The sequence below is a fragment of the Lampris incognitus genome, chromosome 2 (assembly GCF_029633865.1).
Source record: "Lampris incognitus isolate fLamInc1 chromosome 2, fLamInc1.hap2, whole genome shotgun sequence".
Lineage (NCBI taxonomy): Eukaryota > Metazoa > Chordata > Actinopteri > Lampriformes > Lampridae > Lampris > Lampris incognitus.
This window is the reverse complement of record NC_079212.1, coordinates 121,571,873-121,585,525: the sequence shown is the minus strand read 5'-3', so window position 1 is coordinate 121,585,525 and position 13,653 is coordinate 121,571,873. Positions and strand designations below refer to the sequence as shown.

At 40.4% G+C, this 13,653-nt stretch overlaps 1 protein-coding gene across 1 annotated transcript in view; it reads left to right on the top strand.

Annotated features, from left to right (window-relative positions):
- Positions 1-13,294, top strand: part of fbln2 (fibulin 2) — a 101,369-nt gene extending 88,075 nt beyond the window's left edge. Inside the window, exons 10-17 of the mRNA XM_056273383.1 lie at positions 2,720-2,857; positions 3,143-3,286; positions 3,626-3,754; positions 4,126-4,251; positions 5,532-5,648; positions 6,421-6,549; positions 10,014-10,137; positions 11,886-13,294. Of these exons, the coding sequence (XP_056129358.1) occupies positions 2,720-2,857; positions 3,143-3,286; positions 3,626-3,754; positions 4,126-4,251; positions 5,532-5,648; positions 6,421-6,549; positions 10,014-10,137; positions 11,886-12,246 (1,268 nt within the window). The 3' untranslated portion in view covers positions 12,247-13,294. The remainder of the gene's footprint in view (positions 1-2,719; positions 2,858-3,142; positions 3,287-3,625; positions 3,755-4,125; positions 4,252-5,531; positions 5,649-6,420; positions 6,550-10,013; positions 10,138-11,885) is intronic.
- Positions 13,295-13,653: the final 359 nt, after the last annotated feature.

The window sequence follows — 13,653 nt, the reverse complement described above, 5'->3', positions numbered from 1 at the left end:
TTTTTCTGGCCATTTTGAGCGTTTAATTGACCCCACAAATGTGATGCTCCAGAAACTCAATCTGCTCAAAGGAAGGTCAGTTTTGTAGCTTCTGTAACGAGCTAAACTGTTTTCAGATGTGTGAACATGATTGCACAAGGGTTTTCTAATCATCAATTAGCCTTCTGAGCCAATGAGCAAACACATTGTACCATTAGAACACTGGAGTGATAGTTGCTTGAAATGGGCCTCTATACACCTATGTAGATATTGCACCAAAAACCAGACATTTGCAGCTAGAATAGTCATTTACCACATTAGCAATGTATAGAGTGTATTTCTTTAAAGTTAAGACTAGTTTAAAGTTATCTTCATTGAAAAGTACAGTGCTTTTCCTTCAAAAATATGGACATTTCAATGTGATCCCAAACTTTTGAACGGTAGTGTATACACTACCGTTCAAAAGTTTGGGATCACCCAAACAATTTCGTGTTTTCCATGAAAAGTCACACTTATTCACCACCATATGTTGTGAAATGAATAGAAAATAGAGTCAAGACATTGACAAGGTTAGAAATAATGATTTGTATTTGAAATAAGATTTTTTTTACATCAAACTTTGCTTTCGTCAAAGAATCCTCCATTTGCAGCAATTACAGCATTGCAGACCTGTGGCATTCTAGCTGTTAATTTGTTGAGGTAATCTGGAGAAATTGCACCCCACGCTTCCAGAAGCAGCTCCCACAAGTTGGATTGGTTGGATGGGCACTTCTTTGAGCAGATTGAGTTTCTGGAGCATCACATTTGTGGGGTCAATTAAACGCTCAAAATGGCCAGAAAAAGAGAACTTTCATCTGAAACTCGACAGTCTATTCTTGTTCTTAGAAATGAAGGCTATTCCATGCGAGAAATTGCTAAGAAATTGAAGATTTCCTACACCGGTGTGTACTACTCCCTTCAGAGGACAGCACAAACAGGCTCTAACAGGTACTATTTAATGAAGATGCCAGTTGGGGACCTGTGAGGCGTCTGTTTCTCAAACTAGAGACTCTAATGTACTTATCTTCTTGCTCAGTTGTGCAACGCGGCCTCCCACTTCTTTTTCTACTCTGGTTAGAGCCTGTTTGTGCTGTCCTCTGAAGGGAGTAGTACACACCGGTGTAGGAAATCTTCAATTTCTTAGCAATTTCTCGCATGGAATAGCCTTCATTTCTAAGAACAAGAATAGACTGTCGAGTTTCAGATGAAAGTTCTCTTTTTCTGGCCATTTTGAGCGTTTAATTGACCCCACAAATGTGATGCTCCAGAAACTCAATCTGCTCAAAGAAGTGCCCATCCAACCAATCCAACTTGTGGGAGCTGCTTCTGGAAGCGTGGGGTGCAATTTCTCCAGATTACCTCAACAAATTAACAGCTAGAATGCCAAAGGTCTGCAATGCTGTAATTGCTGCAAATGGAGGATTCTTTGACGAAAGCAAAGTTTGATGTAAAAAAAATCTTATTTCAAATACAAATCATTATTTCTAACCTTGTCAATGTCTTGACTCTATTTTCTATTCATTTCACAACATATGGTGGTGAATAAGTGTGACTTTTCATGGAAAACACAAAATTGTTTGGGTGATCCCAAACTTTTGAACGGTAGTGTATATATATATATATATATATATATACGTTACTGTTTTTTTCTGAAACCTTCAATTGTGTTGTGAGTGCTCAGCTAATGAGGAGTGGAATATCAACACGGATACAGGAAAAAAAAGTTTTAATACTTTGCGGTACAGGTCTGTTTTGTGCGTCTTGCACTCATCAGCTGCTAATATGTTTCAACCAAGAATCATACAGTTTGTGTTGCCCAGCATCCCGCCCCTAATTTCGGTTGGCCAATCAGATGGGGAAACATTCAAACTATAACAACCAATGGGATAGGTACTTATGATGCACAGCAACCAATGGAGGGGTAGAAAACATTACAACCAATGGGACTGGGGTTTGTTTTGAAAAGCATTTAGGGGCCAGGGCACTGTTGGAATGGCGTACATTAAAAATATAACAAGGTTTTAAATAATTATATAACTTGCTTTTGCCATGGGATTCCCTTGTGGTATAAGACTGACTCTTTAACATGGGCTATTATGTCTCTGTCTTGGTCGGATATTTTGGTGTATGTTGAGGCAGATTCAATAGCTTTGTTTAGTAGCTCTTTAGTTATGGAGGAGTAAAACTCACAATTCTCAAAGCATATGAGCGTATGTCTGCTCTTGTCATCTATGTCATTAAACCATTTCAATACTTGTCGGTGTTCTTCCACTTGTTATATTTGTGGAAGAACATATATTTGCCTTGTTATATTTTTAATATACGCCATTTCAGCAGTACCCTGGCCCCTAAATGCTTTTCAAAACAAACCCCAGTCCCATTGGTTGTAATGTTTTCTACCCCTCCATTGGTTGCTGTGCATCATAAGTACCTACCCCATTGGTTGTCATAGTTTGAACGTTTCCCCATCTGATTGGCCAACCGAAATTAGGGGCGTGACGCTGGGCAATGCAAACTGTATGATTCTTTGTTGAAACACATTAGCAGCTGATGAGTGCGAGATGCACGAAACAGGCCTGTACTGCAATGTATTAACATCTTTTTTTCCTGTATCCATGTTTATGTGTGTATATATATATATATATATATATATATATATATATATACATCCCATAAATGCAAAACTATTTTGCTTTTACAGACATTGATGAGTGTGTGGTCCGCAGTGGTAACTGTGGCATCGGCTTCGAGTGTGAGAACACAGAAGGCTCTTTCCTGTGTAAACCCAAGCAAAACTGTCTCACCGGGTTTACACAGGACTCCCATGGCAACTGCATTGGTAAGAGATTTCAAGTAATTGCTCTCTCTAACATGGACAGTGTCAAATGTGCTCATTATCTGTGGCCTGTGTGAAAAACACACCTAACAACAGCACTATCACTACCATGAGAACATGTTTTATAACTATTTTGGCAAAACTATAGAGGAAAATGGACATAGTTAACAGTGAAATAGATTAGTCAGTAAGTGTTATATATACATCTGCCTTTTTCTCTCTCTCTTTCTCTCTCTCACGCTCTCTCTCACTCTCAATCGCTCTCCCTCACTTTCTCTCTTTCTGTAGACATAAATGAGTGCAGCAGTCTGAGTGAGCCATGCAGATCAGGTTTTAACTGTGTCAACACTGTGGGCTCCTACACCTGCCAGAGGAAGATGGTCATGTGCAACCCAGGCTATCACCCCAGCTCTGATGGAGCCAAGTGTGTAGGTGAGACAAATCCTCCAGAACCCAAACCCAGACACAAGGAATATGCCAGATTTGGAAAGTTGTAAGATTTTTTTTTAGTTTTGTTTCATTGTTCATTTTTTCTGATTTTTTTTTCCGATCCACCCGGTGTTTTTGTACTTGTGACCAAGAAAAAAAAAAAGAGAGACAGCAAATGCGCAATGTGTGTGTGTGTGTGTGTGTGTGTGTGTGTGTGTGTGTGTGTGTATTGGGGGGGGGTGATTGCAGCGGGGGAGTGGGGCCATTCTTGGAGAATTTTAGAGCCTTTCAGCATGATAGTTGGCCTTTGCTGAGGTGTGTTATCCTCCCCTCTCCCTCCAGACATGGACGAGTGTCATACTGGCAGTCACCGCTGCGGAGCGGGCCAGATTTGTCACAACCTCCCCGGCAGCTACCGCTGTGACTGTCAGACAGGCTACCAGTATGATGTCACACGACAGGTGTGCACTGGTATGTAAAACACAATGGCATGGTGACATGGTAAGAGAGAACACTCGGACCAACATACTGTCAGAAAAGTGAAGGATGACTAGACTATTCATGGTGATGCTAATGATTTAACAGACTAATGTTCATCTAGTCTAGTTCATTGCAGTCTAGTCTGAGGCCTTCAGGCCCCATTGAATGAAAATTAGTCATCTTCTTTCTTGCTCTCTCTCTGCAAAGATTCTAACACTTCCTAATTTCCTCGCTATCACACTGAATATGTTATGAGTCTGTTTAATAAAAACACGCTTTGCGGTTGAGGAGCAATTAGCTAAGCTTCTGTGGCCCAGAGGCATCTATCTGTCTTCTAATTGCTCCTTCTTCACAATTGACAGATGTGAATGAGTGCTGGCGCTACCCTGGAAGGCTGTGTGCTCAGACCTGTGAAAACACCCCAGGCTCCTACCAGTGCTCCTGCACAGCTGGCTTCTCCCTAGCATTTGATGGCAAGAACTGTGAAGGTAGGCTGGACTTTGGTTTTCCCCTCAACAAGCTCAGAACTCAAAAGCAACATTTGGCAGTGTTCGTTTCAGAACTGAGGAATCAAATATAAGCTCCTGGGCAAACATCAACATCAAGAGTCTGCTGCTTATGGCTGGGTTAGACTTTGATGATGGTGTGGATAGAAAACAATTAAAAAGTGATTTCCAGGTGTCTGTTATCAGCAGAACAGTTTTCTGTGTGTATTTAATTTATTCTCCACCTCTGGGGCATGGGCAATGCCCAACAGTGCATGTATAATGGTTTCTTGGTTCCTGGGTTAGGTATAGTCTGTCATCACTGGGTTAAGGAAGCAGTTGTGCTTTACAGAGCGAAGCTGACCAGAGGCATGACTAATAACATTCTGGGCTAGTCGCTGGCAATATTTAGGCAACATAAGCAAGTCCTGAACAACATCTCTTGTCAATTACTGCTGAAGATTTCCATTCAAATTGCAAGGAATCAATTTCGAGGCCTCTACAGAGTTCCATATATCGATTTTTATTAGTGCTCATCAAACACCTTTGGCTACTCTAATTCTGTGGTCCCAGTTTAATAATAAACAGCCACAAAGCATATTTATGTGTCCATGCATCCAAATTTTGTTAAGTGCCTGAGAAATATGAGCTCTGGTGTTCTTAATGGCGGCGCGAATTCACATTTGCAGCAACCTCACCTAGCACTGGTGTAGGAAGATGGTGGCGTGAACTTACATTTGCAGCGGCCTCACCTAGTACCGGCCAATCCAGTGTCTTTGTTCACATCTGCGTCTAAGTTTGTGTCTTTGTTTGATGGCTGGAAGGGCTGGCGCTGGGTCAGTTGGGAGCTTGATTTGCTGCATCCTGTGGGCCCGGGGACCACGGCCCTGCCCGGAGCTGCGCCTGAATAAGAAACATCGAGGGCGGTCTGACAGGATGCCGAAGCGGGGCAGGCTAAGCTAACTGCTAGCCCATGCAGACCGGCAGTTCTGACAGTCATCCTGGTGTTCACTCACTTGGAGAGTGAATTCTTTTTTTTTCTTGATATGTTGGACATATGTGTTTTTGTAGTTTTTTTTTTTTTCCTAGTTTGGATATATGTGTTCTTGTAGTTTGGATATGTGTTTTTGTCTTTGTGTTGCACTGCTGTGGGCTGTGGGAAATTATATTTAATTTCATGTGCGAAGGTACAGTGAATAAAATGACAAATAAATGTTCCTGATTCCTGATTAATGTTCTTTGTGTGTTTTTGTGTTTTTTGTGCATGTGCTTTTTTTTCTCAGATGTGAATGAATGCGAGCGAAATCCCTGCAGCCAGGAATGTGCAAACGTCTACGGCTCCTACCAGTGCTACTGTCGCCAAGGCTTCTATCTGAAGGAGGATGGACACACCTGTGAAGGTGAGTTTTTTTGTTTTTTTAATCTAATACCCTAAATATCTGGTATTCTTCAAAGGCTAGCAATGGGTCCATTTCATTGTTTTGTTTATTGAAATATTAGCAACGTTAAGAACAGGGAAGACATCAGGTAAGTTTCATGCAGGATTAATTCTTCTTCTAAGAGATTCGTGTGGTTACAGAGATAGAGGCCTCTGCTATTACACAGGTTAAAGTTTTGACAATGTTAATGTTAGTTAGTTAGTCAGTCAGATTGTTAATAAAACGATCCACTTTAATAAAGCATACAGGACAGCCCTGCAGACCGAGAGCCCGCACAGTCTTTATTATTGATTGAAGCACTGATACAATGTTTCCATGAGGACTGACCGCAGATCAATAACACCATAAGTCCTGTCATCAGGCATAGATTTTGTGTCTTTGGAAAATGGGCCATAAGGTAATCTCCATTAGTAATTCCCCAAACACATACAGAAACAACATACAATACACACACGTGTGCGTCGAGCGCACGCACACAAACACACACACGCACACACGCACAGCCAGATCTTTAATCTATTTTTTTGCTGTATAATCAAAATAAAATGTCACACAACAGCATAAATTTGGCCTTCAGAGGTTTTCAAATGGGACTGATGACATGCTTTTGTGTGTGTGTGTGTGTGTGTGTGTGTGTGTGTGTGTGTGTGTGTCTGTGTCTGTGTCTGTGTCTGTGTCTGTGTGTGTGGTCTGTGTGTATGTGTTTTTATCTTACTGTCTGTCTTTTTGGCAGATATTGATGAGTGTTCCCAGAGCATTGGGAATCTTTGTGCCTTTCAGTGTGTCAATGTTCCTGGCAGTTACCAGTGTGCATGTCCTCTTCATGGCTACACCATGTCCACCAATGGACGTACATGCAAAGGTGAGGGCCAACTTGAAATGTGTGATGATTAATTATACCTGATTGGAATACCTGCAATAGATGAAACATCTTGGCGAAACAGTGGCCCAGTCATTAGCACTGTTGCCTCACAGCAAGAAGGTCCCACAGCAAGAACGGCCTGGGGTTCGAACCCCAGGCCGTTCCAGGTCCTTTCTGTGTGGAGTTTACATGTTCTCCCCATGTCTGCGTGGGTTTCCTCCGGGTGCTCCGGTTTCCTCCCACCATCAAAAAGACATGCATGTTAGGGTTAATACTCCTGTCTGTGTCCCTGACCAAGGCAATGGAAAGAAGAACTGGAGTTGGTCCCCGGGCGCTGCAGTTGCCCACTGCTCCTATACAATAGATGGGTTAAATGCAGAGAACTAATTCATTGCAGCCTGTACAATGGCAAAAATAAAGTGACTTTAATTAAGTATTTTGTAGTATCTTTCCATGGAGCTAATATACTTTGAAAGCCTGTGATTTGTTCATCTTTAATTTGAATGGTTTCACGTGCAGGAACACAGTCCGCTAACTAATTTTAACTGAGACTGCAGACCCAGCCCCATGCTGTATACAGATGTGAGTTTTGGTTAATACACTAAACACTCAGCCATGAGGAAAAAATATTGAAAGTTTACTGACTCCCATGGTGATGCATAGTAATTTCAGTGGTGTTCAACCAATCCAAATCCCAGAGATCCATCAAAAATGAAATGTCAGTGCTGCAGTTCAGAGACGTCCCTACTGCTGAATAAAAAAAAAAAAAGGTTAAATCAAGATTTAAAGGTCTTCTATGAGCTATATCAGCTTATACGCCACAACGACTTCGCTTCCTCTTCAGACTGACTGCTATCTGCCTCCGTAGTCTGCATTTGGCTCCTATGGTGAATGCTACAGCTTCTATTATTTTCCCTAGAGTGTCCTCCCTGAAGGTAAACACTAAAATGAGCGAATACAAATGTGTTTATGATTTTGAAATTTTTGTGTTAGCTGCTCTCTTAAATACACTGATGAGAGAAAGCATCAAACAGACATTTATAGTTCACAGTTTTAAACATAGATTAACTATTCAGTATTTCATCTATCTGTTTATATCTTGAAAACCATTTTCCCATCAGAGAGTCTTCATGTGATTTGCCATTCAAAGTAGACATTTTTAAAACTACACTAATTGCTTTGCAGTTAAAAACAATAGATTTTTATAAGAAAAGGTATAAGCCTCGGTATACAGAGGAGTTGGCTAAAGTCTGGATGAAAAATGAAACAGCATAAATTTAAGAAATGTTATAATTGGTTAGAATTAGAATCTGTTTTATTATCCAATTAGGTTTGAACATATTTGGAGTTTGAGTCAGGTGGATGAAACGCTGACAATGCAACATCAGATTTTGTTAAAGTCCAGTATCTAAATGTCCAGTGCAAAAAAATAAAAAATTCAAGAATTGTACAAAAAAACTGGAAGAGTGCACTCAGTAGAGTGCAGATCCCCACCATGTGAATCTCCCCTTATCTGGTGCTCAGACTTAGGTTTAAAACCAGCAGTGGAGCACTCAATTGGGGCATAAAACAGGTTTTACAATTTTGAATCACCACAACTGTGAAAGGTCCTTGATCATACAGTCATAACTGTGTACAAAAACTATTAGACTGACAGGCCCAGTATGTGAGATTAGCAGTGGACAGATATACACACACACACACACACACACAGAAAAACCAGTGTTTTTCCTGCCATTACAAGACTTTTGTGTAGAGCCCAAGTCAATTGAATGGGAAATAAGGGGGGCTGTTAATATGCAGCACTCAAGCTAAAAAATATAGCTAATAAAAACATTTTGCCTGTCAGTCTGTGGATGTCCAGCCTCCTAGGCAGACCCTTACATGAATGCGACCATGTCTAATATGAACTTGCACCTTCCAAAAAGAAAAGGTTTGGTACATGACCGTTTTGGTCTAACCCTAACCCTGTCTGTATTTTCATAATATCATAAAGCTCGATAAACCATTTATGCTCGTGCATGTGCGATTTACATCTATGGTTGACTCAGATTGGGCATTGATAAGAATATGCAACAGTTCCTGTTTTGACTGCAACCTAGAGGAAATTGTTCCTTTATAACTTTCACATTTTTTAGATAATAAAAATTCTTTTAATACATTTTTATCATATCACTTGCCTAATCTAAGTCAACCATATATATGAATTGCGCATCTATGGTTGACTTACAGTTGATTTAGATTGGGCAGCGACAGAGCAGCGTTGGCTAGGGAATGAATGAGGAGAGGGAGCAGCAGTAGTGAGAAGAAATGTTTTTCGAACATTTTGAATCACTGCAGCCACAACAGGTTCTTCATCATACACTCATAACTGTGCACAAAATATATTAGGCTTATAGGTCCAGTAGTTTGCGAGATTAGCCGCAGACAGACAGACAGACAGACAGACACGCACACACGCGCACACACACACACACACACACACACACACACACACACACACACACACACACACACACACACACACACACACACACAGGCATGGTCTAACACCCTCAGCATGTCCAGCTCAGAGGATCTGTGCTGTGATGTGTGATAAGGCAATGCTGGAGTTTGATAACGATGAGCCACTTGCATAATCCATAATAATGTATAATAACAAAAAAACTGAGTGGGTTTCTATTACCCATTAATAAAATATGAAAATATTATACTGATAAGAGACAAGCCTCAAGAATATGAATTGTCCCACTCAGACTGGCCCAATGAGGCCATTGCATTAGTCATCATGACCGAAAACAATTTTATTGTAAAATCCTCTACCAATCTATGGATTTTCAGTTCATTGAATTAAAGAAATATCTTCTTAATCAAATATTTGAGATTTAAATATTTGATACAACTGTTATCAGTGAATGACAGCTAAAGGCGATTTTGAAGGATTTTGAAAACACAGCAACATTTCAGTATATTTTTTGAAAAACCATACTTATAACTCTATTATAACTAAAGGTGATTAATTGGTGGCCAAATAAAATCAGTTAGACTCAATATTCAACTGCATTGATTAGAATATAGAGATTGGTGCTCATGATGAGTGCTTTTTCTGTAAGCTGGTATTCATAAGTGATGGAAATTAAAAAGCAAAGCTTGACTCCTGTAGGAACTTTGTTTTTTCTGACAACTACCTGTGTGAGCCGAGCTATTTACCACAAGACCATTGTGCCATGGTTGTTACTCAGTGTAACTGGCTGTGACAGAATAATACATTTGTACCCCTAATACATGAAGGAAAGCCTGAATATGTTGTGGGCTTGCCTTATGTATTTTGATTCATAATGAATAATACTGTTGCATGTATGTGTTTTCTCTTCTTAATCACAAATAACTTTCTATAATTATTTCATCCATGTTTAAATGAAAGTGCCTAATACAGCTGAGCATGGTCAATCTTTTTTCTCCAGATATTGATGAGTGCACTACTGGAAGCCACAACTGTTCATATGGCCAAACTTGCTATAACATCCAAGGAGCCTTTAGGTGCCTCTCATTTGACTGCCCGCCGAATTACAAGAAGGTGTCAGATATGTAAGTCTTGTTTTACCTCCAAATTGCATAGCTGCCTTTTGTTCTGTACTCTCATAATAATCTGGTTCCAGCTTTTATCCTCTTTGTGGCTTGCTGTTCTTTTGTGTATGAAATACTGTAGACATGACAGCAGTGAGGTAGGGCCAGGTAGAACAATCTTCCTCATAGAACCATATTAGCACGAGTCAAGCACTCCCCTGCTAGATAGCAAATGGCTCTTGGAATTTATCACAGGGTCGCTCTGCAGAAACCACCTGAGTTTCCATAATGAGAAATACTGTGCATTCTCGTGCTTGCACTGCAACGTGCCAGAAATGTTTTGTTGAAGGATGATTGTTTTGTTTTGTTTTGTTTAGTTTTTTTTTTTTTTTACAATCTTGATCTAATTTGCAGTTTTTGTCTTTGTGCATACTAGTTATGATATAATTTTACTCACCAGATTCATTTTGGAGATGTTGGACACAGGGCCACTGCTAGACCCCCTACAAGCCTTAAACCTGTCCTTTCAACAACAATGACCCCCCCCCAAAAAAACCAAAAAACCGTTGTGCCTTAGCTACACTGTGTACATGATTTCCCATTATCTAAGGCATCTTAATTCTAGAGGCTGGGTAGTTTATCAATGGTTACTGCCATCTACTCTTAAGTAAGAAGGCTCAGCAATGTGATGGACCATTGTTGATAATATTGGAACATTTTTGGTAAAAACCTTTATCTTGCACTTGCATGGTTCAGATAGTTAGGTTGACTTGTACTTGTTGAAACATGTCTGACGTTTGCGCTCTGATTTCTTGCAAGACGTCGTTATAATTCTGTGTCTAGTAGTGGTCCAATATCCAAAATCTCCACAATGAAGCTGATGAGCAAAACAATATCATTATTGAATTGCACAATGGTAAAACTACTAAAATGAGACCCAAATTGTAAAATAAATAAATAAATATATATATATATATATATATATATATATATATATATATATCCTTTAACTCTTGTAAATCTATAGCACATAGAAATTGGCCTGTAAATTAAAATGAACCCTTCTGAGGGGAGCAGTGGTGCCTGGTTATTTAGCTCAGACATGTCTCTGTCCTTGTGTTCAAACAACAATAAGGGTCATGTCACTCCTATCAAGCAATATCCTATTAAATTAACATTGGTGTGACCTGGTTTGGCCTCAAATGACATCCCATCATTCTTATGAATGATGGGATTTAGGGTGGCTCAGTGGCCCAGTGGTTAGCACTGTCACCTCACAGCAAGAAGGTCCTGGATTCGAACCCTGAGGTTGTCCAGTCCCAGGTCCTTTCTGTGTGGAGTTTGCATGTTCTCCCTGTGTCTGCGGTGGGTTTTCTCTGGGTGCGCAGGTTTCCTCCCACCATCAAGAGAAACATGCATGTTAGGATTAATATTCCTGTCTGTGTCCCTGACTGAGGCAATGAGAAAAGAACTAGAGTTGGTCCCCAGGCACTGCATGGAGGTGGCAGCCCACTGCTCCTAGCTACACAGATCACAGCTAGGATGGGTTAATTTGTAGTAAATGAATTACCCCAAGGGGATTAATAAAGGAAATTTAATTACAGCGACCCAGCAAACAGGGAATAATTGAAAAGCTGAAACACTCCTAGTCAGATGCCTCTTTTATTGCGTGCCTAAAGATTTCATTGCTCATTCTTCCTCTTCCACCACCCCACCCCACCCCACCCCCCTCTCTCTATGACAACTTGGGCATCTGGTTCGGGTTCCAGACGCTGCGAGAGGCTCAGCTGTCCCAGCAACTCTTTAGACTGCCACAACTCTCCCTTGAGGATCACCTACTACCAGCTGAGCTTCCAGACCAACATCGTCATTCCCGCCCAGATCTTCCGTATTGGACCTTCACCTGCCTACTCTGGTGACCACATCGTCATCAGCATCACCAAGGGAAATGAGGAGGGCTACTTCAGCACGCGAAAGCTGAACAGCTTCACTGGCGCAGTGTATCTGCAGAGACATGTACGTGAGCCCAAAGACTTCCTCGTAGATGTGGAGATGAAACTGCTTCGGCAAGGGACTTTCACCTCATTCCTGGCCAGGATCTATGTCTTCATCACAGCAAGCTCCATGTGAAAACACTCCACTTTCCTCCTCAAGAGAAACAGATAGAGAAGCGAGAGAAAGAGAGACTGAGAATTTCATATGGTGCTAAATATCTCCAATTTTCAAAGTCCGTGTAAAACAGCAGCTCACTCTGCATTAGTGTCAGAGTAACAAAAACTAATACTGAAGCATCTTTACTGTCCTCCTCTTTCCACCATTCACCCAAGAAGGCATATCTGACATATCTATCAAGTTGTTTTGCGGGATGTTTTTTTAGGCAGACAGCTGTCTAAAATGTTGTATTTACGAAAGTATTTGTCATCTTGGCTATTGATATTGAAATTTGCCTTTATGTACCACCTTCAAGAGTTTATCTCTAAGGCAAAGTGCTACAAAGGTCAGTGCACGAAGTCTGGGTCGGTGGTTGGTGTTCTGCTCTACTCACTTGAAGCCTCTTTCTTTTTGAACCCCTAATTTGATTGCTAATTGTTTTGAGAATTATAACTTATTCATGAAAGTCTGAAGAATAAACACAAAAGAATAAACCTTTTCAGCACTAGAAATCAAATCCGGGCACTTTTCACCACCCAGTTTGTAAATGTTGTCGGGAGAATACTGGAAGAGATCATTCAGATATGCAGGTTGTGCACGCTTTTTTCCACATTTGATGTATATTATTTTTAAAAGACTTGATTTGATAAAATCCAAGCATTGAAATTCAGTGCAAAGCAGAACAAGACATTTGACCCTGGCTTGGGGGAATGTGTTGTAAATTCCAGCACTGAGAATGTTTATGTTTATTTTTTGTTGATATTTTAAATGTTATAGTCTTTCCTTATTACTGGACACATTTTATTGTGATACTCTGCAATTATCTCAGGGCAAAATCATCCAATTCCACCTTACAAATTCCAATGTATGTAGCAGGAATTAATCATTCTGCAGCTTTCCAATGTACAGTTTGCTGTCACATTATGTCTCCATGAACAAATCACCATGCAATGTCCAAATTGTTCATATTTGCTGAATAAAAGTGCAGATCAAATTATACTCAAAATTACAACAAACTAAGTTAAAAAAAAACAAACATTATCACTCAGTCTTCTATCCCTTTCTTATGTTGCATGCCAAGGAAACAGTGAGCAGGCATCGCCATCTACTGGTGGGAATACCAGCAGACTGGTTGTTCTACACAGCAGCATATTATCTTAGGATAAATGATACCCCAACCCCACAACATATCAACATAGTATCCTTGCAGCTATACCTTGACAAGCAGCTCTTATGCAGGGATGTGTTCTTAATTCTTTTTCAAGAGTAACCTGCTTTGTGTTCAGTCTGATATGTCTTTTCATCACTTCTTTCAGTGTGAAAGAAGACTGTGTTACACCACTCTCTACCAGTATTGTAGAACTTTCCGACTCCGCGGCAGAATCT